The 27,810-nt window shown below is 40.9% G+C and overlaps 1 protein-coding gene across 22 annotated transcripts in view; it reads left to right on the top strand.

Annotated features, from left to right (window-relative positions):
* Lpp (LIM domain containing preferred translocation partner in lipoma) overlaps nucleotides 1-27,810 on the top strand; it is a 617,771-nt gene that overhangs the window by 362,790 nt on the left and 227,171 nt on the right. For all 22 annotated transcript variants that reach the window (XM_050160008.1, XM_050160000.1, XM_050159989.1 and 19 more), the window contains one exon: nucleotides 18,982-19,668. In XM_050160008.1, coding sequence (XP_050015965.1) covers nucleotides 18,982-19,668 — 687 coding nt within the window. The remainder of the gene's footprint in view (nucleotides 1-18,981; nucleotides 19,669-27,810) is intronic.

The raw sequence follows: 27,810 nt of genomic DNA, 5'->3' as shown, positions 1-27,810 counted from the left end.
ATGCACACATGACCACATTTTCTGGGAGTTGTTAGTGGTTGGAAAATAGGAGTACATAAACTAAGAAGTGTATATAGCCTTAATTTAAGCAATAGGTAAGTTGCTTTGGTTGCCTTTCTCATTATTTAGCTCTATGTTTTGCAAAAAAATTTAATATATTCCTTGTTTAAAGATAAATGAAAACAGATTTGCTACTTCCAACATATGTGTGGCCATCTTTATCAGAAGTGAATTGGTAGCAGCATTTATAGGCATTTGGTTTATGCACATGGATACTACATTTACAGACACTGTGGAAGATACCTCCTCTGCATAATTTTGTTGGTAATGTTTAAATAAACATTTGTTATTGAACAATGGCTATATGGCTATATTCAAAAAGTCAAAAGCTTGTATGTCTGTAAAAACATGCTAAAAAATGAAGTTTTTAATACCATTTATAAAAGTTAGTGTTGTTTTTTAAACCTTTGAAACGTTTTCTGAGGCTCTAAGTTTTTTTTAAATTTTATACTTTTCAGTCCAGTGTTTAGATAAAAACAACAAAAATGGTTTCATGAAGTCAACTGGTTAACATTTTATTGAATGTAAAAATGTAGACTTGTTTAAAAAGCATATCATTAATGAAAGTCATGCAAAGAATGGCTTATATAACTCTTGGAAAGAATAAAAATATTGTTTTCTTTTCAAAGTGATGTCAGATTTGATTTTGTATGTTTTAGTTTAGGGTTTTGCTTTTTGTTTTTTCTTTGTGCTGTTAGCAATGTCTGCGATGTTTTTCTTTCAACACTGTTTGGTGTAGGCTAAAATGATGTCTGTGGATCTGCAGTGCTGAATGAGGGCTCCCCTAACTGATGTTGGTAATTGTGACATCTCAGATCTAGTTAAGTAAGCTGACAAACACGTGATGAACATGTAATTCTTTCATGGCAGTATTAGAGATTGTTGCCCTTTGCAGATGCTTTTTGTTTATATATAGTACTTATAGAAATGTGCATATATCTTTTGTTATTTTAGATAGCCATATAGTAATATTTAGTTTCTAATGGGCATTAATGTTTGACTGACCGCTGGCCACTGGTGAGGAAATACTGTGAAATGGTGGGAGTATTGTAGTCTGAAGGACCCATTTACCCACTCGCTAGTTTAAATTCAGGCTTAGGGTGAAAGCGTAGACTCCTATTACTGGATCCTTAGAACAGAATTCTGTTTCCTTGACCCAGGATCTCTAAGACAATGTATGAAATTGAACACCACTTGTCAGTTTAGTGGTTTAACAGATAGAAACCAAGAGCGATTTCTGCCCTTAAGATAAACTATTTTTTTAAAAGTCAAGTAAGTATCAAACAATGCCATTTGTTATCTGTTATTTCTCTTCTCTGATATTTTTCCTTCCTGCCTAAGCACTCAGATAGGATTTCATAGGTAGCGATGAGACTGTTTTTCTAGGAACAAGAATGTTCATGTTACATGGATACCTGTGTGTGCCTTGAAGCGAGTTGTCTACTGTGTTCTTAAGGCATATGTACTGAAACTGTGTTGCTTGAACAATGAAAGCTATTAATCACTCTTCCAGAGATTCTTGGACTAGAGAATGTGAAGATCACTTAATTTGCCATCCTGAATTTAGGCCTCCACTTCTGTCATGAAAATTATTTTTGATTCCTTTTCTCCATTCCTTTCTTTCTTTCTTTCTTTCTTTCTTTCTTTCTTTCTTTCTTTCTTTCTTTCTTTCTTTCATTCATTCATTTATTTATTTATTTATTAAAGATTTCTGCCTCTTCCCCGCCACCGCCTCCCATTTCTCTCCCCCTCCCCCAATAAAGTTCCCCTCCCTCATCAGCCCAAAGAGCAATCAGGGTTCCCTGCCCTGTGGGAAGTCCAAGGACCACCCACCTCCATCCAGGTCTAGTAAGGTGAGCATCCAAACTGCCTAGGCTCCCACAAAGCCAGTACATGCAGTAAGATCAAAAACCCATTGCCATTGTTCTTGAGTTCTCAGTAGTCTCCATTTTTTTCTGGTGCTCCAGTTTATATTTTTCTTAACAAAGACTTTTAAACATATGTTTTTGACTTCTGTCAAATCAGTCACATTCGTGGATCTCATTTACCTATGCCCATGTTTCACTGCACAGTGTGAAAAATGCCAGCAAGACTTTTGCTGGGCAGAATCTCTGCAGTTCTCAGCATCTTTGCTAATGTCCCAATCACTTTTCCTTTTGTATACCGTCCTTTCTTGCCAGGGTTTTGTAATCCCTTTCTGGTGTGCATGATGTAGGGCTTTCCACAATGAACCTTTCCATAATGCAGTGATGCTCTCCTGCCGTAGTTGTTGATTCCCCGATAGCGGGGTCTCAGAAGGAAAGGGAGAGATGGAAAAGCAACAACAACAATACTATTGTCAATAAAATCACTCGTTTGTGACTGCTTTTAGATGCTTCTTCCCATATATTGCTGTTTTGAGATTAGAAACTTTAGGAATTCAATATTGGAGAGTTTAATATTGAGGTATTTGGCCTGTGTCTGGCTTAGTGTACCGTGGAGGCTGGTAAGTTGCTGTAGTACGGAAGAAGTAAGGGGGATGGTCAGTTGACAATCTGTTAGAAGTGTGTTCCTGGCATTTTGGTATGCCGCTGAACCTTTTCATTCTGTGTTTTCAGAAGCAACTTTTTAAAGAGAGTGAAGTGTAATTCATAGCTTTGCTACAACTCCTTAATGTGTCGCTTTATGGTCCTCATCTTGAAGTTAAATATGCTTGAACAATTGTGTCTTGACTGCATGTGTCTGTTGAAGCCAACTGACTTCTTGCTTAGGACGTTACAAGTAGCTTCTTCAAGAGTTTCAAAAAATTTCAAAACATCTATTGTCTAATGTTAAATGAAAAATAAGATATAAAACTTGACATAAATGGGGTTTATATTTAAACACTGACACATGTCCCTACCACACACATGCATAAATATACCATATATAAAAACAGAAGATGTAGGAAAGGCTGGGAAATAAGGTGACTCCGTGTTAGACTGTTATCACTGAAGTTTTTTTACTGATAAATTTCCTTGCGGTTTTAATACCCATACAGCCAACACTGAAGTATCTTTTATATATAAAAAAATAAATCTTGAGTAGAATTGTTTTCTATTTTTTGGATGGTCTTCATGGAGAAATTGTGTGTTTGGCTCTTTCATTGTTCCTTTTATTGACTCTTTCCTGCTGGCGTCCTCGAGGGAGAAATTTCCCAAGAAAGACTGGGTCTCCTGTGTGCCTGTGCATCTAGGCATCATTTGCTGTCCTTCCATCTCTTGGCCTCGTTCTTTCATCCCTGTTGTGGTTCTTTTTCCAGTCTTCTTACTAGATGCTATCATAGTTGTTGCTGTGGATGATGCTTTCGTATTTCTCTGAAGCATCCCTTGAACTTTCCCGACAGATCTGCACAAATTAGAGAGTATCAAGAAAATTAGGAAGAAATCTCTGCTTAAATATATTCACTCATTCTAACAATTATTTATTCACTTCTTTCTATTCTAACAGAATGTCAACTGACCAACTCCGTTACTTCTTCAGTACTACAGCAGGCCAAATAACCTCAATATTAAACTCTCCAATATCGAATTCCTAAAGTTTCTAATCTCAAAACAGTGATATATGGGAAGAAGCATCTAAAAGCAGTCACCAAAAAGAGACATTTTGGTCCTTAATTTTGTCTTATTGACCTCATGCTAAGTTGTTTTAAGGAGCATAAGGTAGAAAGAAACCTCACTCTTGAGTTTCACAGTTACAATACTAATCTACTCTCAGGATTTGAGTCTGAGATGTTCTCCCATGGGCTTGTGTGCTTGAACGCTTATTTCCCTACTGAGTGACACTGTTCAAGGCAGCTTTTCAATCCTTAGAGTTATGGGACCTGGCAGGTTGTGCTAAGTCACAGGGATGGATCCTTAAAGGTAATACCCACTCCTGGTTTTAGCCCAAATATTCTGCCAAACGTCTGTCACATGAGGAATTCCATTCCACTCTGCTGCCATGGAAACACCCACTATGCTTTCTCTGCCACAATGGATGGTATGGTCTGAAACTCTGAGCTAACACCGCCTTTCCTTCTTACATAGTTTGTTTCAGGCATTCTGGTCACTGCACTGCAAACATAACTAATACCAATACTGCTTTTCGAACCTGACATTTATTTATGTTCTACATAAGTACATTCATCTGAGCTCCATGGAGGGGCAAACTCATGTTTGAAATCTGTTGCTGTTGTGTGAAATTAAGAAAGCATTTTAATTTTTTAATTTAGGATTTTAAGAAGGAGTTAAGCCATGGAGATAAGAACATGCCTAAAAACATTTGCTAATTCAGCATAGAATGAAAGCCCTGTCCTCTGCTTCTGAAGCCAGCATCCTTTAGCTAAGGAATTCTGGCTTGTGTTTAGAGAATAAGTGGGTTGGCGTGCAAGTAGACCACATGTTGGAACCAATCTGAGACTTTCTCACTGGTTCTTTGCCTGCTTCTCTGACTACCTGTGGGCTCACAGAAGCCAGGAATTGTTGTAGAATTTGTTTGTTCCTGGCTTCTCAGTCCCGAAATAATAACACAGAAACCATATTATTTTCAGTGTTGTTTGGCCAATAGCTTAAGCATATTTCTGGACAGCTCACATCTTAAATTTACCCATCTCCATTAATCTGTGTATTGCCACAAGGCTGTGGCTTACCTGGTAAGGTTCCTGTGTCTGTCTCACTAGCGGCTACATGGCTTCTCTTGACTCCGCCTTCTTTCTCCCAGCATTCAGTTTAGTTTTCCCCACCTAGCTCTACTCTAACCTATCAGAGGCCAAGACAGATTCTTTATTCATTAAGCAATAAAAGCAACACATATCCAGAAGGACTTTCCACACCAAGGAATGACAATGCCCTCTGTAGCAGGCTACATCACTGATATTATCTGCTCGGTCAAAGGTAGCTGAGTGCGAATGACAGCTCATTCAAAAGGGGATTCTGTAGTCATACATATAAAAGCCAGCGAAGTATATGTCTTTGCTTTGGGGTAGTTTGGGAAAAGGTAATGGGCTGTCTGAAGGAAACATTTGGAGATACGATTAGTTTTCTTTGCAAATAAGTATAATGTTAACTAAAAAGAGAAAATTGTGGAAGGAAAAGCACAATGTCTTGATTTCTACTTCCCACAGTCACTATCTAAAGCTATTGTTGTGTTTTTTCTTGGTACTGGATTTTAATCATGATCTATATACAAGTTTCTCTTCTGTCACTTTCTTATAATCTTATAGCACTGTAAGGGAAATAGCATTTTATAGCTGTCTAGGTTGAGATTTGGGGGAAAAATTGAAAATATGCTCAGTTGAGATTGGTCTTTTTATAGTCCGTGTCAAAGGATCTTGGTTACCAGAATTTATCTGTTATAAAAGGTGTCCTTCCAAGAATCTTTCTGTTTTACCAAACCATTTATTTCTGTAAAGAGGAACATGAACTCCTAAGTAGAATAGAAGGTCGTTTCTCAAGCTCCTTATTTTCAGGCATTGTTCCTAGAGAAGAGTGCGTCCGAAGGATATTTAGTCTGGATTTGCTATTGTTCGCTATTAGAAAAAGAATGGGAAAGAGATGAACTAGTTCTTTACTTCACTTTCATTTCTTTGGAGAAATTAATCTCAAATAATTGAGTTCAACTGTTCACGTCCCCATTTGAGGAAACCACGTCCTACCTTGTTGCTGATCCTTTTGTGCATATAGTGAAGGGCCCATTCCCTTATTCATCATAGTGCCCTGTTACTGCGTCATGGCAATGTGCCCTAATAACCACCCATAGATTCCTGGCTAACAGGCATCAGTCATGATGATCACCAACTTTCTGTGCAAGTTCTGTGCATGATCTAAATTATCAATTAGGCTTCATCAGAAAGGCTGTCAAAACTACAGGTAAAATAGCAAAGGGTATTTGGGGGAACCACGTCAGCAAGCACTGTTTTATTCTGTGAGATGTTGTTCTTATTAAGAATACTATTCGTATGTTGTGAATCATGTGGCCAAATGCCTTTTACCTCTGAGGTTATAGCAAAGGCAATCTGATTTTTCTATAGGATAGGTAGAGACTGGTGCGACCGGCCTTTTTATAATTTTCCTTTTCTTTCTTTTAGTTCTGTGATTGTCCAAGCGAGGTGTAAAAGGCCTTTTTTTACAGATCCTTCTGCTCTCTCTCACCCTTTTCAAGTCACATTACTGCAGTAATGAATCCGTCCATGTGGTCACTGCGGGGTTCGTCTGGGTGTTTGCTGAACCTGCTTACGCTTAATTTCTTCCAGGAGACATGAATTTGGCATGGGAAAATGAATTCTTTCTGGGACGGCAGACGTGCCTGGTACACTCATTTGCTGTAACCATGTGTGCTGTGGTTGAGGGAAAAAAAATTGTGAGTGCAGGATTGTTGAAAGTGGAGGGTTAAAATAACAGAAGCATTCTGGTGATTACCCAGAGTTAAAATGTGAGCACTTTTGCCACAGTTACTCACCCTGTGCTTCCATGGCTTGTTTTACAAGGATAAAGGGATGTGTGCAGGTCTGCAGAATAGAGCTCTTCTGTGCCCTTAATAGTCGCTCTGTATGAAAACATTTCCATCCCTTCCTCCTGCTCTGTGGCAAAAGAGTTCTTTGCTCAGAAACTCTGTCCTTCTCAGTCTGTCCCTTTTATTTGTCTATAGCCTCTGGCTATAAGCTGCTTGTTTTTCTCAGAACAAACATGTTAGTGGGGGGGGGAAGCTTTATTTTGCGATTGAATATACAATGGGGTTGACATGGTTTTGAGCGTAATGATACAGTGATCACTTTGAAACGAATGTGTTTTCTCTGAAGAAAGAAGAAAAACCCTGAGCAAAAATCGTGTGACTCTGCTGTGAATATGACCTGCTCGCTAAGTGTCGTTGTTTTTCTCTGTTTTAGTTTCAGTAAGCCTTGTTCAGGGGATTCTCTGAGGTCTGAAACATAATACCTGTTCTATTTTTGCTTAGTTTTGGGGTACCCAAATTCCTTCGGTATATGTGAGGGGGGAATCAAACATAGCCACTTGCTCACATGCATGGATCAACTGGTCCCCACTGATTCCGCACTGCTGCCTGGTGTCTCAGCCCAGAGGTCTGCTTCTTTTGAAATCATAAACAGGACTTTTTGCCTTCTGTAGATTATTAGAAGGTCTGGTCATTTGGTGTGGTGGTTGGAACTATGCTCTGCAGTTCTGGAGAAGTACGCTTCTGACCCTGATGCTCACGGGCCTTCTCTGAGTGAATCTTGCCCAGCTTTGTTTCCTTGAGGAGACTCAGTGGAGATCTGTAGTCTCCACCTTCTGTTCAGATCAAATGCACCATGATGCTATGAAGACCGTCATCTGGTTCAGTTTTGCACAGATCAGAAATATCCTTTATTTTTTTGTTACTGAAAATCCCTTCCTAATATACTGTGTCTTTTTTTTCTTTTGACTTTTTTTAATTTATTTATTTCTTTATTAATTAATTAAAGATTTCTGTCTCTTCCCCACCACCGCCCCCCCTTTCCCTCCCCCTCCCCCAATCAAGTCCCCCTCCCTCGTCAGCCCAAAGAGCAATCAGGGTTCCCTGCCCTGTGGGAAGTCCAAGGACCACCCACCTCCATCCAGGTCTAGTAAGGTGAGCATCCAAACTGCCTAGGCTCCCACAAAACCAATAGGTGCAGTAGGATCAAAAACCCATTGCCATTGTTCTTGGGGTCTCAGTAGTCCTCATTGTCCACTATGTTCAGCGAGACCGGTTTTAACTCAGGCTTTTTCAGACCCAGGCCAGCTGGCCTTGGTGAGTTCCCGATAGGACATCCCCATTGTCTCAGTGTATGGGTGCCCCCCTCGCGGTCCTGAGTTCCTTGCTCGTGCTCTCTCTCCTAGTGCTCCTGATTTGGAACCCTTTGCAAACACTGGCTTCGGCTGCATTCATGGCTTAACCTCTAATACAGTAACACACACATCCACAAAACCCTGCAGTGCTGGGGTTTAACCTCTAATACAGTAACACACACACACACACACATCCACAAAACCCTGCAGTGCTCGGGTTAACCTCTAACGCAGTAACACACACATACACAAACACACCTCTGCACTGCTGGGATTAACAAACCAGAAAGAATCGCACCATTTTGTCCTTTTTCTTTTGATGGTTTCTGAATATCAGAAGTAGTCTGATTACTATAGTAGATTCTTATTATAGTAGATCAAACAATGTGCTATTGTTGCAGGAAAATCAGACTGCCAAACTACTTACCATGTACAGGAAGAAACCCAGAATTCATCAACTCAGAGTTCTTCAAAATGAAATTGAGTTACAACACTCTTCATTATGCCCAAATATGCTTAGATCGATGACTGACAGGTTGGCCTAGCACTTCTGGTGCAGGGTAGAGAAGGCTTTGAGACAGTTATGATTTGGCTAACTGTCCAGCATTAGCTTATTGCATTGATTTTCTCATGGAATTTATCACTGATACAGGATTGAAGTGATGTTGAGTGTTTAATGAACATCTCTTGCTAGGTCTACAAGATAGAATGCTGAACTTGAAAGACAAAGTCCTGGGCCACATGAAGCTCAGGGAAAGTGCCTATTAAATCATAATGGCATAGCTGGGATGCTCTAAAACTGGCATGCGGAAAAGTGTTGCCTCTGGATACCTTGAGCAGTCAGGGAATTCAGGCCTGACTGGCATCCCAGAAACATCGTTTTACTCAAAACCTAAAGGATAGGAATGTATTCTCATCCAGGCAGCGCTGTGGGGCTAGGGCTCTGAGTCTCTTGTCACCAGAAGTAAGAGGGCAAGGTCACGCTGTACAGCTAAGTAGCATCCTATGGACACTAAAGTTCTTCCAGGGAGTTTAATAAAGGCAAGAGTCTTCAGAATATTCTGGTGCCAGCATACAGTTATGTACTATAGGACAGAATAAAGCCCAAAATCAACAAGGAAAGCAGTGACTTTAAAACAGCGCATAACCTTGCGTCCAGTGAGATGGCTCCTGCTGCCAACTTGGACAGTTTTCATCAAAGGTCCCACATAGTTGAAGGAGACACCCAGTTTCTACAAGTTGTAATCTGATCTCCACATGTGTCCCATGGCCTGTGAATACATCCACACTCCCACAGAGGGAGGTTGGAGTGAGAGACTAGATGCTATCATCAGTAAATAAGTGATTATATATCAGTGTACATTTATGTATTTTAGACTCTCAGTCACTGGTGATAGTGGACCAGATGAGCACACCAGAAAGCTCGTGTTGAAAATTGGGAACTTTATTAGCTCATAGGAATATCAAGTAGAGATATTTGTGGCATTCCATCATGTTACACATTTTCAGGTATGGGTCTTCGCTTATAACTGGTTTCCATAATCTTTGTCCGTCCACATAGACCCTTTCTTCCCATGAACATTTCTGTTGCATGCCCTTTCTCTGAAGCTTTATAGCATTCCCCATATCTTTCTGCCATAGTCTCCTTATTCTTCTCTTCATTTTATACATATAAACAGAATAATTCATGTGCATCTTAATTATTCTTAATGGCAAGGTTGCCCACTAAAGGAATCATGCTTATATTCTTTGTACAGATTAGGGGAAAATAGACCTTTCTGTTCTCGTCCTAACTCAATTTTGTATTTTCTTGGCCTGATGTAAGAACCCTGCTAGGCCTTGGGGGGCATGATAGCTCAGTTAACAGAATTTTTTGGTATGGAAATAGGCTCTTTTCTTATTGCAGTCCTCAACAATAGCACGCATAAATTGAATAAACCTTTATGTCAATGGTGTTCTATCCAGGTATGGACACATACATGCTAGGGACTTTGTGGGCTGTGTTGTGTGTATCCCATTAGAAGCCTTGATGACTTCCGAAGTTCAAACTGATGATGTCTCCTTTGAAAGATGTTTGGGGTGAGTGGGAGGCGCTCCTTACAGTGCTGGCTCTCTGAACTTTCAGGATGATTGTGAATTTGAGCATGTAGGCCTCACCTGACTGACCTCTGGCTTGTCTGTATATAACAATCAAGGAGGGGAAAAAAAGAACAATTTCAAGGGAGGATCTGAGTGCCCCCACTTGACTTGATTTTACTTCTGAGAAACAACTTGACATCAGTGCCATCCTTAGCTAGGGAGCTGCCTGTCCTCACAGTCTTTTATTCCCTCTCGGAAGTGTGGCGAGAATTAATTAAATGGAACAGCTTCTGAGGCCAACTGCTCTGGAGTGCCACATCAGACCATACTGTTTCTGCTATTCCTGCCTCAGAAGTTATTAAGAATAGCCCATCACTAGCTGTAGTATGTGTTTGCAGAGCACAGCACTGTGAAATGAACAAGTGTGGATGTGAGGAACAGAAGCGAGATATTTATGCCTGCATCTTTCTGGCAGGAAGTCTGTAGAGACTTTGGAAGGCGAGTGTGTGTGTGTGTGTGTGTGTGTGTGTGTGTATGTGTGTGTGTGTGTATTAGGCCTGTCCCATATTGGAATTGTCCCAGGACACCAATTGAAAACATCTGTTTTGATTCTGACAGAAACATTTGCAATTATTTTAACTATCACTACGGAACCATTTATGAGCTTGCTTTCCTCCCCTGTAATATGCAAAAACACAGGAAAGAGTGAGCAAGTGTCTCTTGATTAGATTGCCCAATATAAAACTTTAATCAGATAAAATATATCAAGCCTTTGTTTTTGCTGTTTCCTTTTGTGTATTTGTTACACTAATGTTACTTAATATGCTTTAAGCATATACTTGCTTATATTTCTAGGTGAGAAATACTGTTGCACAGATTATATATGTTGATAAATAATATTCATTTTTAATATTTTGACCTCTTAAATGTTGGGTCTATAATATGTTTTGTTATGTTTTGTTGAGACAGGGTTTCTCTATATAGCTTTGGAACCTGTCCTGGAACTAGCTCTAGTAGACCAGACTGGCCTCGAACTCACAGAGATCCGCCTGCCTCTGCCTCTTGAGTGCTGGGGATTAAAGATGTGCACCAACACCACCTGGCTTATGGTATGTTTTTTGAAGGCCTAAATGATTCTGTTGTATGGTGAGATTTGAGAAGTGCCTCTTAAGATATATATTAGTATTTCCTGGACCCTGGCATTGAGTATCGTTGCCCACCTGTTCATTTATTCATTTGTTTCTTCTAGTCAGCGGTTCTCAGTCTGTGGATTGTGACCCTGTGGGGTTGCTTATCAGATATTTACATTATGATTCATAACAGCAGAATCGCAGTTATAAAGTAACAATAAAATAATTGTATGCTTAGAAGTCACCACACCATGAGGAACTGTATTAAAAGGTCTCAGCATTGGGAAGGTTGAGAACAACTATTCTGAGGGGAAAAAGTAATTTCTGTGTCTATATCATGATCACAGAAGTTGTAGAAATATGGAAACCATAGATAGTTTGAAAAGGTCTTTTGAGGTGTCGGTGGTGGTGCTGGAGGTGCTGGTGGTGGTATGTGTGTGTGTGTTTGTTTTGATTTGGTCTGTTTTACTTTTTATTGGTGAACATTAGAACTGAATGGTTAGAATGGTATGCTTTTGTTGTTGTTTATTTTGGTTCTGATTTGTCCAATTTTGAGACAGAAGTCTCTTTATGTAGACCAGGCTTTCCTTTAACTCATGATTCTTTTGCATCGGTCTCCCTGGTTTTGGAATTACAGACATGCATCATCATGCCTATCTTAGAATAGTCTCGTCTTTAAGACACCCACCTGCACCCTGACCTTGACCAGCATCATCTAGAAAATACGATCATTATTCTTCTCTCAATTGTGATTGTGAGAATTGTGTATGAAATGCACTTGACGATGTTTACATAAAATGAGTGCTATATAAATGTTTGTTGTTATAATGCATTGATTAATTTCCAGCTAGTCCTTTAATTTCTGTTTTCTGACACACAGAAGGCAACATGGATATCCACAAGAGAAAAGCATCACGTTTGTCAAATAACAGATGGCCGTTGTCATGAAATGTGATGGGAACGATACTCCCCGTCCCCATTGTTTAACAAGTCAATTAGGAATTTCTCTGTACATATTTTTCTGTTTCGTGGCTATGTGGAAATATCATTGTGTCCCTTCAATTATGTTGTATAGGCCGGGCAGTGGTGGCACACGCCTTTAATCCCAGCACTCGGGAGGCAGAGGCAGTTGGATCCCTGTGAGTTCGAGACCAGCCTGGTCTACAAGACCTAGTTCCAGGACAGGCTCAAAAACCACAGAGAAACCTTGTCTCGAAAAACCAAAAAAAAAAAAAAAAAAAAAAAAAAAAAAAAAAAAAAAAGTTGTATAAATGGCTGATGTCACAGTTTACTCTTCATTTCACAGTTATGTTTGGGTATTTTTTATGTCATTGCTTTCCTTGATCAAGATATAATGTGGGTGGGTGTTTGAGTATTATCCTGCTGTTTAGATGTGGATCTTTACCTTTTACCACTGTCTCCTGTTATCTTAGAAAATTTCCATCCTAAATAGAATTTATTTTTGACTCATGTATATAGCTCGTCACATTCTTCACATTACGTTCAGTAAGCATGCATTTGCCAAGAATCTCCAATGTCCTTGTCTTCTTGCACCTCAAACAATTAGCAATTTCTGACATGGAGCTTGCTTACAACAGATGTTTATTGAATAAAAAATTAATTGTACTTTTGTGGATATATATGGAATATATTATTTCCATGTTTTTAGTTATTATTTGATCTTTTCATTTTGTTTTTGTTTTGTTTTGAGAAATCGTTTCTCTGTGTAGTCTTGGCTGTCCTGGAACCCACTCTCTAGACCAGGCTGGCCTCAGACTCACAGAGCTTTGCCTGGCTCTGCCTCTCAACTGCTGGAATTAAAGGCATACACTACCACCAGGACTTTTTTTTAACCTTTGATACAGGGTTTTACTGTATATCCCAAGCTGGCTCTGTATACTGGCCTGGCTCTGAATTTGTGGTAATCCTGCTGCTGTAACTTCCTTTCTCTTTGCCCCATGAATGCATTTAAAATTATTCTTGAACTTTTGCCTGGGGGTTTGTAAGAAGACGTGAAGTTAGAAAATTGCATTTGCACTGTGATCATTAAAAGGATAAGTAGCCCAGTGTCCTGGTATATGACCTGTGATTTTAGACTCAGAAGTCTGATGTAAATTCAAGGCCAGTCTCAGCTAGTTGATAAACCTCCCCCTCTTCTAAAACAGACAGAAAAAATGCAGGACCTCAACTGCTTCTTGGAAAGATAGTAGTATTAATAATTCTATCTTAAAGTCATTAAACTAGAGAAAAGAGGGACCTGATGGCACTACTATAGTTAAGCCTGTATCTAATGTAGCCGTGTATTTAGTCTCAATTTCACAAGGAAAAATAGATGCTGGTATTTTGAAGTTTTCTTACAAGACAATTACTCATTCACTGATCAAATGTCTTCTAAATTTCTGCTGTGGGCTATGATGTTGTAGACTATTTAGGTGTCTGCTTCAGTAAAAGTGACAAAACCCTTTCTTTGAAGAAGCTGACACATACATATAGGATATTAAATAAAAGGAGAAATGGGAAACACTCCAACAGAGGGTTCAAGCCAAGTTTTGTTTAGGAGCTGGATATTGGGTAGCCACAGATGTGAGAGAGCTTAGTAACTCAGATATGGGTGAAAGTCAAGGGCACGGCATGTTACTAAGACAGGAGATGGAAGGGTTCTAGTCTATTATTCCACTAACTTACTCTTAAATAGCAAGTGAGTGGGGTTGTATGCACATCTGAGAAAAATCACTGTAGCTGCAGACAGAAGGTTCTCCTGAGGAGTGACATGGTTGATTGGATATTGTTGAAGAACACCAAGTGCTTTCTTAGTAGACATGGTGCAACGTGGACATACCTGAAACAGGAAATTTCTATTTTTTTATATTTTACCATTTCTATTATTTTATATTTTACCATGAGGCTCAAGGTTTGTTACCTCTTGCTTCTTGACCTACAACATGGTGTCTGCCTCCTTTGGCAGCTACTTGGCATCTCTCTGATTCTGCCTTATTTCTGCCTCTATCTCTGCTGGGAGTTCCTACCTAGTTCTCTTCTGCCCTGCCACAGGCCAGAACAGTTTTAATTCATGAACCAGTACAACACATATACATCAGGGCATCCCTCATCATAGGTATGTACCTTTCTGTACACTTAGGTTAAACAAGAGATAAAGATGAAAACATTCCCATGGGGCAGTAGATTACGTCTCATTTCCAGAGGTTCTCATCTGGAATGGAGATACTGACCGACCCGGGTGAGGTTGGAAATTAGTATAGACTTTTGATTACATGATTATTATGCGCTACTATCAACATTGCGTGAAATAGAAGCCAACACATCAGTTGTAAACCCAGGGTGATAGCAATGCTGCTTGAGAGATGCCAATTCACAGATTGACTATGAATTTTCCACCTGTCTGAGTTCTCTCTTCTGCAGCCCTCCCTTCTTGGTGATTAAAATGGCTACACTCCTCACCCCTCACAACTAGTCCTCTCCAGCCTCAAGGAGATGATGGTTACCTCAGTGCAGGTTGCAGGTCACTCTTCTGACCCTGCCTGCTCACCATGTACACGATGCCTGTATGTATCAGTTCTTCGCGAATGCCTGGTTGGAGCATGGCATGTTCTTGTCATTTTTCTTTGGTCCTGTTTTGGAGGATCCTGACTCCTAAGGCTATCTTTCCAGCATATTATTTTTCTCAAGTATGGTTTCCTGGGGAACTTGTAATTCTAAGATACAAGGTCTAATTTTAAATTCCTGATTTGGTTCCTTACAGGATTCTGTTGAATACAGAATTTGTTTAATTTTACAACTTGTCATTTACTGTCATAACCCAAGCATTTTCGATGTTGCTAGATAGGTGAAGGGTTCCTTTCTGTTCAGGTGAAACTGATCTTCAGAGTGTCCAATTGGAATAGGGGTGTGGGGGGGGAGGAGTATGTTTAAACTAAGCAGTATATTATTAGAATATATGAGCTGAAGACATTAATGAAGAAGGACCCAGTTAAGACCTTGACATTGTGTTACAGACCACATGGAAAAGTAAACTGAACCTAGAAAAACCATAAAGTTAGACTTTTCCCCCCAGTCAATAATGTCAATCATTAACATGTCACAGAGGTGAAACTGATTGCAGAAGGGATTGGCTTTGATTTCTTTGATGATTCATCAGCAACAACAACATAGAGTTCATACTTTTTTTTTATATTGTTGTTTTTCGAGTCAGGGTTTCTCTGTGTTGTTCTGGAGCCTGTCCTGGGACTAGCTCTTGTAAACCAGGCTGGCCTTGAACTCACAGAGATCTGCCTGCCTCTGCCTCACAAGTGCTGGGATTAAAGGTGTGTGCTACCACTGCCCGGATAGTTCATACTTTGAACATCTTACAGACTCGACAATAAATGCATACAGTGACTGAGGAACTGGCCTAACAGAAGTCACATTCTCTATTACAGCTGTAAACTCAGCCCTGGAACAGATGCTTAAAGTTCCATATCTTTTGGAAACTAATGTCAATCAATTGCATTTAAACTAATGCCAATCAATTGCATTTAAACGGTGCAGTAATGTAGCCCTCACTGCTTAGAAACAATTCCTGAATTTTCTTCTCCATAAGCAGTTTCTCTCTCTCTCTCTCTCTCTCTCTCTCTCTCTCTCTCTCTCTCTCTCTCTCTCTCTCTCTTTCTTCCACATTCTTTGAGCGATGGTTTCAGAGCCCCATCTTCAGAGCCTTTGTGTGCTTGTCTAAAATTCCACGTGATCTCTCCTATATGCAAGACCTCATTTTGAATTCTTACATGTGTGGTGTGAATGCTGGTATAGCTCCTTGAGTTAGAAAGGGACTGAAAGAGAAGAGAGGAGGGTTGAAGGAAAGGGGATAAGAGGGTACTAATAGGACGTGTTTGATATCAAAGTGGAAAGGAGACAGGGATAGGGGGAAGGGGAGCCACCCCAAAAAAAGAGTCTGTATGAAAATGCCATAATAAACCCATTTCTCTGCTAAGTACCAAAAAGAAAAGCATTCCCTATGCAAACCTCCCCCATGTCCCCATGTCTCCACTGTGTGTTTTATTGCGCGTATGCTGGCACGTGTTTGGATATTTTTATCATAAGTGTCTTTAAAACTAGTATATTTTGGTGTATACAGTTTTCTTCCCAAGTTTTACATATTTTATCTTATTGGATGTGAAAGGAAAAAGAGCAGGAATAATTATTTTAAAGTGTATGTATTTGTGTTCTTCATGGTTAAAGAAAACTGTGCCAATGCTTATCTGGTCCACATAATCAGTTAATTGAAGAGTCATGTTGCCGAATATTTTCTGTTTATTGGATTATTTGGTGGTTCCAAGAATATATTTTGACATTTTATCTTATTTTTGATTTTGTATGAATTCTTGAATTTTTGTCATAATTTAACACTTCGGTTTGGAAAATCGAGCACATTTAAATATCACACTCATCTATACATGCATGTATGTGTGATTTTCTGAGACTTGAATCTTTTTCTGTGCTGATTTTTCCGCCGTTCGTTTTCCAAGCGCCTTCGGTGTATATTAATGAAGCCCAGTTGTGCTAGTGTGGGACTGAGGTAGCACTCTTCGCTGGGACACAGTGGGAATTGCTGCGCACATGAGACAGGAAGACACGGATTTGGCTCTGACCTGTCCTTTCTTAGGAGCCAGGCCTTGCCTTCCCTTTTGGTCATGTCCGGATAGCTTCTTGTTTTTCTGTCTCTTCCGAGAAAACTCTCATTGCACAATTTAGTATTGATGATAGTAAGTGCACTATTGAACAGGGGACCTTCACAGCTTATCTTGTTTGACTGAGAACAGATCAATTGATTGGGAACGCCCTGTTTAATATACACACACTCACACACACACACACACACACACACACACACACACACACCCATTATGCTGGCTAGTTTTACATCAGCTTGACGCATGCTGGAGTCATAGGAGAGGAGGGAGTCTCAACTGGGAAAAATGCCTCCGTAAGATTGTGTGGTAGGCAAACCTGTAGGGCATTTTCTTAACTGGTGATTCATGGAGGAGGGGACAGCCCATTGTTGGTTGTGCCTTCCCTGGGCTTTGATGCTACAAGAAAACAGCTGAGCAAGCCAGTAAGCTTGCTCCTTCATGGCCTCTGCATCAGTTCCTGCCTCTAGGTTCCTGGGTTGCTTGAGTTCCTATCCTGATAAACAGTGGTGTGTAAACAGAAGCACAATAAACCTTCTCCTCCCCAACTTGCTTTTGTTCGTGGTGTTTCATCACAGCAATAGACACCCTAACTAAGACACCAGCCCTTCTCCACTCTCATCCCTATTCTTGGCTTAGGTGAATCTTAGCTATTTTCAACAATTCATGTAGTAAAAATCACGCAATATTTGTCCACTGATAAACATCTTAAGTTTTTTGTTGATGTTATTGTAAATCGTGCTGTAATGAACATAAAAATGACACTTTCCCTTGAAGGTCCACATTCCAATAGTGCTGGATATGTACCAGTAAGGGAAATTGCCATGTCGTATGTTGTTCCATGTTAATATTTTCAAGACTTCCCTACTGTGTTTCCTGTCCGCCCTGTCACTTTGCCTCTCCAATGGCAGCATGCAGAGACCCTACCATTCTTGCCAACACTAGTTTGCCTGTTGGCGTTGCCTGGTTACAAAGATCCTGACAAAGATGTGACTCCTCATTTGAATTTGGTTTGCATTTCTATATTAGTAATGTTGAACAGTGTTTAATATTTTGTCTTTTGTACGCCATTTAGGGAAGTATTTTTGTTGTTATTTCTAAATCCTAAGGCTTGTGTTTTAAATTTTCCTTTTTTTATTTTTATGTTTATTTTATGGACATTTTTTGAATGTATACATACATGTATACCATGCGTTTCTGGTGTCCCATGAATGCCAGAAAACAATATCAGATCCCCTGGAGCTGGAGTTATGGGTGGTTGTGAGCAGGCATGTGGATCCTAGGGACCAAGTCCTCTCTTGAGCCCCTCTTTGTCTCTGTGTACTGTGCAGTAAGGCTTTCTTAGTGACTTTGATGGTTAGCCCCTTACCGGGATACGTAATCATCTGCTTCCGTTCATGGCTTGCATTTCATTCTGATGTTTTTGCTGTGTAGAGATTTTCAGTATGATATCGTTTCCCTGGTTCATTGTGTTTCTGTTGCCTGTGCTTCCGGTGCTGTATCCATTACATCATTGTCGAGACCATTCTCTTAAACTTTATTTCTGTGTTCTCGCCTCGAGTGTTTCCATCTTTAGCAGCACCTTGAGTTGGTGGTGTAAGACCAGTCTCTGAATTGTTTTCTGGTTGATGCAGCCCAGTGTTTGCACACAATCTGTAAAAGACACTGTACCTTCTCCACTCTTTCTTCTTGGCGCTCATGTAGAAAATAAGTGAACTTTATATGTGTTTGTTTCCAGCCTGCCTTTTCTGTTCCTTCCATCCTAGGCCTCTCTTTATGTTGTTGCAACATTCTTTTTATTAAGATTGGCATAATATTTTGCAATCAGCAGTGGGATGAATTCTGCTTTGCCCCTCCTTTCCACGACAGGTTTGGCTATGTGTGGTCTCTTCTGTTCCCATCTGAGTGTAAAATAAATGACTGCTCTATTTATATGGTTTGATAAGTATCACTCTAGACCTGAATTTTTACAAATTTCTTTACATACTTATTTTCATCATCTCTTCCATTTTCAGCCAGTAAATAGTCCGTGTTTTGGTTAAGCGTATTCCTGGTGTCTTATCTCATTGTTGCTGCACACAATGACTGATGTTCGGTTAGTGAGCTCCTTAAGGAAAGGCTATGTCTTGTTTATACATTTTTCACCTAATTCGCCATTCTCCCTGTTGCGTATTGTTTTTCTTTTATTGCTGATCTTTTTTTTTTTATCAAGCTTCTCTTTCATTTCAGGGCTCTGCTAGTCTAACAGCCTCTCCTCCGGTGTCTACTCCCGTCACGGGACATAAGAGAATGGTCATTCCAAACCAGCCCCCTCTGACGGCAACCAAGAAGTCGGCGATGAAACCACAGCCTTCTCCCCAGGCTGCACCCATCCCAGTGACGCCCATCGGCACTCTCAAACCGCAGCCTCAGCCAGTTCCAGCCTCTTACACTACAGCATCCACACCTTCGAGGCCCACCTTCAATGTGCAAGTGAAGTCGGCCCAGCCCAGCCCACATTACACGGCTGGCCCATCTGCTGGACAAATCTATGGCCCAGGGCCTCAAGGCTATAACACTCAGCCAGTTCCTCCGTCAGGACAGTGTCCTCCTCCTTCGACTCGTGCTGGTGCCGACTATGCGTATATTCCACCCCCGGGGCATCAGCCTGAGCCGGGATATGGCTATACCCCCAACCAAGGACGCTATTATGAACCGTATTATGCAGCAGGGCCTGGTTATGGGGGCAGAAATGATGTGGATCCTTCTTATGGACAACAACAAGTTCAGCCTCATACCTGGAAGCGGGAACCTGGGTATGCTGCTTCTGGAGCCGGGAATCAGAACCCTCCGGGGATGTATCCCGTCAGTGGTCCCAAGAAGACCTATATCACAGACCCTGTGCCAGCCCAGTGTGCACCACCACTGCAGCCAAAGGTAAGAAGTTGACTGACATAGCAGTGGGGAAAAAGGAAATATCTGCTTAATCAGCCTTCCCTAGAGAGCAGCACTGAAGACAGACATGCACGTGTGTCTCTTTCTATTAGCAGATGGCACCCCGGAGGAAACCAGTGAAGCAGGAAAGCTGAGTGTGGTCCTGTTAGCTCAGTACCAATATAGTCACTGTTTAGCGTCCAGTGCAACCAATTCCTCAGTAATGAACACATATCTCAGAAAAATCTGATCTGGAGGAAGTAACAAAAAAATCATTCATCTTCCAGCTATTATATTCTGTCCATTACAGCATCCCTTTCTGGATAGTGCAGAAGCATCTTCAGACATGTTATACTTACATGGCACCTGGATATTATTGTAATATCTCATGCTTTGTCGGGTACAAGGAATTCCCGGTTCTACAGGTGAGACGTGTCCAGAGCAATCATATGAGCTACTGACAGGCAAAGCCCATGCTGAGGTGGTAAGAAGTCAAGCAGCATTGGTACCACAGTGGCCACAAGGGTCAAAGAAATAGCCAAGGGCAGGTCAAGTGTATCTAAGACAGGCAGGCTACTTTCCTTGGGAAATAAGCATAGATCATAGGGCCTGTCGTTGGCCCTTGTTTTTTTAGATCACATATTCTCTGGCAAGAGTCTCACCCTTCAGTCTTTAACTCCATTAGGAATGTTTGAAAATCCGTTATGAATGGCGGCTCCCTTCTGTTGTTAGAGTTAATAGCCAGCACTGTATATAGATATCTGTTTAAATTCAGTCCACCCAGTTACTGCTAATGACTACAGAAGCTATAGAGCAACAGAGTATATACTATACTCCCTACTCATCGTAACTTGGGTGTTCCCCCCTAGTCCCGGGACAACACTGTGCTTCTATCAGAATTACTATTAAGGGGGTGAAACGAAGAAACTGAGCCAACTTTCAGTCCCTGGCTTAGGACCAAGTCCTCCTTCCCATTCAGTAAGAGGTGTGAGGATGCCAGGGTTACAGGGCCTTGTATATCTTGAAGCTGAATGGGAATTTGAGGTGATGAATTGGGGAGACAATTAGACTATTTTTTCAATGATTTCCAGATTTTGATCTGATTGTCAATGTAATAGCAGATCTTTCTCATACTCAACTTTGGAGCAAAAAAATAAAATTTTAAAAATGCCCTATCATCTGATATGTACAAGCACTAGCTCATCACTCTTATGTGAAAGGTGCTCTTGTATCATTGTGCTCCAAACAAGCATCAGAGTCTGTAAAAGTACACGGTGTTTCCAAGTGGGGCCTGTGATGTGCGGGAGGAATCTGCAAGCCTCATCTATGACCCTTTTATCGAGGTAGGCTAACCTGGATCATTTTCCTGAGGCTCCTGTAATAAAAGTCGAGTGGCTTTTGGAATATGACTGAAACCTCCTAACACAGAGGAAGCTCTTCTCGGCTGGGAGATGAATTTGTGGGTAAATTGTGAGGACCATTAAGTGTGATGACCCATTTAAAAGCTAGATTTGCGTGGTGGCCCTCCTGCAATCCAGCATCAGAGAAGCAGAGACCACGGAGTCAGACTGGCCAGAGCAACAGAGATTGCAAGCTTCACATTTAGCGAGAGAGACCAGGAGTTGACCCTGCCTCAAACTATGAGGAATCTATTGGGATGTTTAGGAAGGCTGTGGCCATGCAACTTATTTAAAAACAAACACAAAACCTGGCCTTTTTTAAGGGATGGTATGTATGCACATATAGAGTATTTATGTGTATGTACTTAAGTTCACTCGTGTGAACATGATACGTAAGGTTGATTTCTGGTGTCTTTATCATTCTGCACCTAATTTATAGAGGACTACTCAGAGAAAGAGGTCATATCACAACCCTTTGAGGGTGCTATTTCACCACTGGGTAATCAGAGAAGACAAAAGTACATGTATAAGCAAGACACGTTTTGACCCCAGATATTATAAATCCCAGCTCAGTATTTGTTATATAACTCCTCAACAGAGGGTGTAAAACTTTCGTTTGCTTCTTACTGGAAGAAGGTAATGGCCCAAAATGACTAATAGCATCCCTGCCGATTTGGGGTGTCGGTGGATTGAGTATCATTTTTTAAGAAGTGGAAGTATTTGTTTCTCAACAGTGTCGTGCATTTTCACATCAGATTCAATTTGCAAATTAAAAACGAAACGCAGTCATGTACTTTTCCCTGGGATTATGGAAGAGAGTGGTTCGAGACTGGTATTTAGCCATCTGTCTGTACTGTGGGGAGGCAGAGAGAAGGATGAAGCGCCATGGCATCTTCTGTCAATAGGGTGGGCATCCGCCGATGAGGAGTGGGCAGACACTGTCTCAGCAGAGCACTGCCGACTCCAATTCCTCCTGTGTGGAGTCTATTTGGCTGAAAGATGTGATTTCTGCCATCAGAAGTAAGCTCCTAATTCCTATCGGAGTTCTCTCTTTACATCCTTTGATCAGTCAGAAGAAAAGCTCTTGACTTTGTCCTATTTTCAGCCAATGCTGAAGGCAGGGGTCATCTTCTCTAATTAATTAGTGATGACAACGAGTTGGACATTTCCACAGCTGGAGTAACACCACTGGCTTGCCCTTGTTTTTGTTTATTTAGATACTAATGGAAAAGATGCTTTGTATCTTTAAACAGGGCTCTTCATTACACTGAGGATTTCAGAACACTTGACATTGAAACTATTAGGGCTTTTTTTTTTTCTTTCCTCTGTTGTATTTGGGATCTGTGGTTTTAATTTTCCTACACTTTAGAACATAGAAAAGAAAAAGAGTGGAAGCATGGGAAAGATAAGGAAAAGAAATATGTGAAGAAAGCGAAAGTCAGATTATATTTGTGTTCCCACAATGCACTGACTGAGCAGCGAGTTTGCATCCTTTAGTAGCCTGCAGTGTGCTCCCGGTAACAACTGGGCTGAGATTCCCCTGAGAAACACTGTAATAAGCAAGCCCTTGCAAGGAGCAAACATTTTCTTCTCAAAGTCCTCTTGAAGATACACTGGCATCTTTTCTTCCGGGCTGATTTATACAGGCTATCTCTGACTCTGTTTCTGTGTGTTAACTTCCTTCCGAAGGGGCCTATATGTTTCTTGCAATATTCAGGTAAGGTGGCCCAGCTTGCTGGATGCCAGGGCAGCATTTTGGAGGCATCATGATTCTCAAGCATATACTGATGAAGTGAGTTTAGCATCTGTTTTCTTGTCATAGACTAAGATCTAGATTAGCCTCAGCCATGGGGCTGAGTGAGGGGACAGTTGTTTGCTGGTATGTGAAGACACCGGTGCTGTGCACCTGAGAAAAGTGGCAGGACTCTCTTCCCCCGTGTTATACTTATGTTAAAGTCTAGTGTCATATTCTATTAACGTGCCCTTGAAATGCCCTCCAGGATGATTGGCTTTTAGAAATGTCAGACCATCCCTCAATGCACCTAACACAGGCGGTTTCATTACCAGAATGCAACAGACTTTTTTTTTAATTTATATTTGGGACTTAGGAGATATATAATAGTTCAGGAAAGAAAAAGTGTCAAAGGAATTCTCAGTCCTGTAATTTCTATGAAGATTAAGAAAACATTTGAGATGGTGTAGTACCATTCCATACATCCTAGTAGTATCAAACTGTGGAAATGTTTTTAGCTTCTTACAGTGGCGTATGTAGAATAGACTGCAAGGAACGGCTGGTATGTTAAAGAGCCATCTTTTTGGAAATCCTCATATTGGCTGTGTCTCCTTCCTAGGAAGAGAGGAACAGTAAGGAAGCATTCAGGGACGGCAGAAAGGTGGGCTGGGACATGTGTCTGGCCTTTGCTGCTGGCATCTGGTACCGCATGGTGTTGAGGATGGAAACGGTAACTTGAGGCCGGTGGCGGGGATGTTGGTCACTGCCCTTGAGGACCACTGTGGCCCTGCATGACCATGGACATTAGGTGAACTCAAGTCCAAGCTTTATTCTTCCTCATTCATGAATCACTTGCCTGTGTCACGTGTCAAGTTCCTGGAAAGCCGCAAAGTCAAGTATTTTGGAGAGTATCTTCGTTCTCAGGGTAGCGATGACCTGGGTCTTGGCATCTTTGGGTATTTGGAAGGAAGACGCTCCATATCCATGCTGTTGCACATGGACTCACAGTGGCCTGGGCTACTGTGTGCTATGCACAGGCCCCAGCCTAGGCAGCTGGGCTGCAGTGTGAGTGAGGTCAGCAGTTTGGGGGAAGTGGGGAGATCCCCACTAAATCCCTATAACCATGCTTTCCCTTCTCCATTCCTCATTGTCCCTTATGGTTCACGGAATGATATATGATGGCCGTACTTTAGATTTGAAAAAGTGACTCCATTATATGTTTAGCAAGCGAAAATAAAAAGAGAGAAGGGGGTGACACAAATGCACAAATCATCAAATTGGAGGCTCCAAACATGCTGTAGAAATCGTCTGGGGAAACCCCTTTAAGATAGCCAGCTGCCGTTCCCAGTAAGAGAGTCCTGGGCACAGCACGCTTTCTCCATAGGTAAAGCTTTTAAGAAAAGAACATATAAGAGCAAGGAGGTATGACATCGTCAAACTAGACGATACGGGCATCCAAGAGAAATTGACTGTCATGCTGAAGCAGGATGCTAGAGGACCCAGCGCAGAGTAGTGTCCCAATGTATCCCCCCCCCCGACATTTTTATATCATGGTAAACAGTAGGAACTTCTCTTGGAAATGCTTTTACTTCTCACTTTTCTCAAGAACACGTTTCTACCTCATGAGCTGTGTACCTGGGCTCTTCCCTCCCTGTCACAGGGGAGGAGCATCAGCATCCCATCCAGGGGCCTGGGAAGATACTTGACAACAAGCATGCTTATGTCTGAAAGTGGGGACAACATTTTATTTTACTCCTGAGTTCCTTTGTTTAATTCTCTCCGGCACCCTTGAAATCATTTGTGTACGCTGTGATCTGAGTCTAACTCAGTGGTAGAGATCGGGCCCGTTTTGCTCTAGGCCCTGAATGTGATCACTAGCTCTGGTGGTCAAAAAAAGGAAAAGGAAAAAAGAAAGTTTTCAAGTGTTTTCCCCAATGTAGTGTTTTGCACTCGAGCAGCCACATGGGAGAGGTCAAGAAGTTTCTCGCTTTCCCAGTGCTTTCTCATCGGGCCTCTGGCTAGCCACTCTTCTGGGATGTAGTCCTGTCCACTGTGGTTTAAATTTACATTTTTCTTTTGATTGCTCATGTTTAACCCATGTGTTGGCTACTCCCATTTCTTTCTCCTGTGTTAGTTTTCATCAAAAACTTGCCAATTTTAATTGTGCTGTAACCTGAACAGGGAGGAGAAAATACTGGGTGATAAAGAAACATGAGAACCCGGTGATGGGCACAGGAGGCTTGAACGAGGTATAAAACCGTGCTTTCTATCGTTTTAACCCTGTCATATTTTTTTCTGCTTTCGTTTGTGTTTGTTTGCTGGCTCGCTGTAGGTAAGTACATAGAAGTATGATTGGCAATGAGAGTATGAGCTGCAGAGAAGCTCGACAGCCCAAGAATGGCTGTGCTAACTGCTGCTCTCGAAAGAACTGTAGGTGTTTTGTAACTCCAGCTCTGCCCATGCCCGCCCTTAATATTAAATGTTAGTTTCCAGAGCCCCGTCCTAGTACCTTAAGAGAGGTTTGTGAATTTTATTTTTCATCTATACCTTGTATGTGTTAGAGTGCCTAAAAATTCACATCTCTAATGTTTTTTGAAAAATTAAATAATTGCAGCATCAGATTATAACAAGGTGTTTTTTTTCTGTGTTCACAGTAAAAACCTATTTCAAATTATTGATTTCATCATTTTGCTTCATTGTAACTTTATAGCAAAATAAATCCCTGGCTTATGGACCTGTACTTTTGAAATTTTCTTTCCTTCCTGGCCGAGGCAAACCCTAATGCCTCCCAATTTCAGATGCAAGTCTCTGGTTGTTCTCTTCCCTGAAAACAGAAATGTGCTTTTTATTGATCAGTGCTGAATATTACAAACTAATTAATTTAAATATACAATATCAGGATTTTTCCCACGGTAGAAGAGAACTTTTGGGCTTGGTGGAGAGGACAAAGATGGGGGGATAAGACAAGGTCTCAGTATGTAGCCCAGGTTGGCTTTGAACTTGCAGAGGTCCTTTTGCTTCCAAGTGCAAGGATTTATAGACAAGAGTCTCTCTGCCCAGTTAAGTCAGCTGTTTTAGCTAGTATAATTCTCTGTCATTGTTCCAAAAATAAAGATTTACTTGTTATTTTAGATCTCTGATTTCCTGGAAGATGGAAAATCCAAATTTATAAATACTCTTAGCCAATAATATGATATGTTTGCTCCATTTCCTCCTTGGAATTTAAGGAATGTTCTTGAGAAAATATGGTTCTTTTTTCCTGACTCTTACTTAAAAACGACACTGAAGTGTATAAAATAGCATGTAATTTTTAAAAAGCACATGGTATAAAGTGCACTACACATGTTCACACACAGGGCACCCACAGTATGTCCAGAGTTAGCCTTTCTAGTATCTTTGCCAAATCTGGGCACGAAAGGAGAGATGTGAGGTCACTTGCCAAGGCCTACCCAGCAGTGTTCTTTCCACTGCGGTGTCTGCCTCCATCCCTGGATGTCTTTGTTTAAGTAATCAGCTCATCGTTCAGTTGTCCAACATAAAATATTCCTTGGGCCTAGTGGTTTATACACTTATATTTAGCATTATCTTTCTGGGACCTACCATTTAAAAACCCAATATCTGTCAAGATTTGAGGAGGTGAAACTATACCCTAAATCTAAAATCAAGATAATAGGTCCTGGGTTTTTCCGTTTTTATAAATGTCATGCATATTGTTATCTCTGTTGTTATGTATCTATGGATTGTTCAGATGGGAACGAATGAAGTGTGTGACTGACTCTTAGTGCTCTTCATTCGTTATTCTTCATGGTTCATACAAGTATTCTGTAACGTCAGTCGGCATAGAATTAATTACCTTAGGTAATGTCTTAGCATTCCATCATTATAAAAATATTGTAGGTCATCAACTTACTGAGATAATGCTGATTTTTGTTTAGTTGTTTTGAAGGATTGCTATGGCATATGAAGAATATTGGCAGAGAGATACTTCCAGAACAAAGCTTGATTACTTCATGGCCAGGACCTGAGGAAGAGACTTGGGATTGACAATACCCTTTGGGGCGTACCCTTAAGGACTGAAAGATGACCCCCCCACCCCCAGTAGGTCCCAGATTTTAGCAGTTCTGTTACCTCCAAATAGCATCAAACTAGGTACCAAACGTATAATAAGCAGCCTTTAGAGGGCTGTGAACATCTGGACCATAGTAGAAGTCACTTACAGTTTATCCGAGGAAGCCCTGCTACTAAGCCATCCATAAGACAAACATCTGTTCAGAGTTATCTAGGGGACAGCTGGTGCAGGTGGTCTCTGCAAGGACAATGAATAATGGGTCCCTAAGAATTCCTGGATAGCTGCCTCAGGAAGATAGAAAATGACCGTGCTACCATGGCCCATGGGCTAATGCTCCCCTTAGCCTTGTTTTACAAATAGCATTTATGTACAGACATCCTCGCTTGTCCACATAATGTCCGATGTCTTTATTCCTCAACAGGGACAGTGAGGTATTGTGAAAATATCATGGCCTACATAGCTTAAGACAGGATTTGTATGTCACTAACAGAGGATGGTCCCTGATCCTTTATCAAAAACATGATAACTTGGAGCCAAATAAGATGGCTCTGTGGATAAGAGTGCTTCTATAATGCCTGACTTCCTCAATTCAGTTCCAGGGACCCACATTATGGAAAGGGAGACGCATATGTGCATGCACACTCATGTGCACAAGTGCACACACACATATTCATTCATACACACACAAACACATGCACACATTCATTCACACACACACACACACACACACACACACACACACACACACACACTTCTCCCTAATTCAATAATAAAATTTTTTAAAGGAAATAAGAGAGCGTGAAGTTGTTACTTCTTCCTGTGTGCTGATTTTTTTTTCTTTTTTTTTTTTTTTGAATCTTGAGTTAGAATGTGCTGCCATAGTTGGACTTTTTAGGGAGAAAAAAAGTAAATATAAAAGTGAAAAATAGGGGCTGGAGAGATGA

Source organism: Alexandromys fortis, unplaced genomic scaffold, assembly GCF_014885135.2.
Source record: "Alexandromys fortis isolate MF-2015 unplaced genomic scaffold, M_Fortis_MF-2015_v1.1 scaffold_100_3062768_6864082, whole genome shotgun sequence".
Lineage (NCBI taxonomy): Eukaryota > Metazoa > Chordata > Mammalia > Rodentia > Cricetidae > Alexandromys > Alexandromys fortis.
Note: the sequence above shows the minus strand (reverse complement) of the source record. Positions and strands in the feature narration are given on the sequence as shown.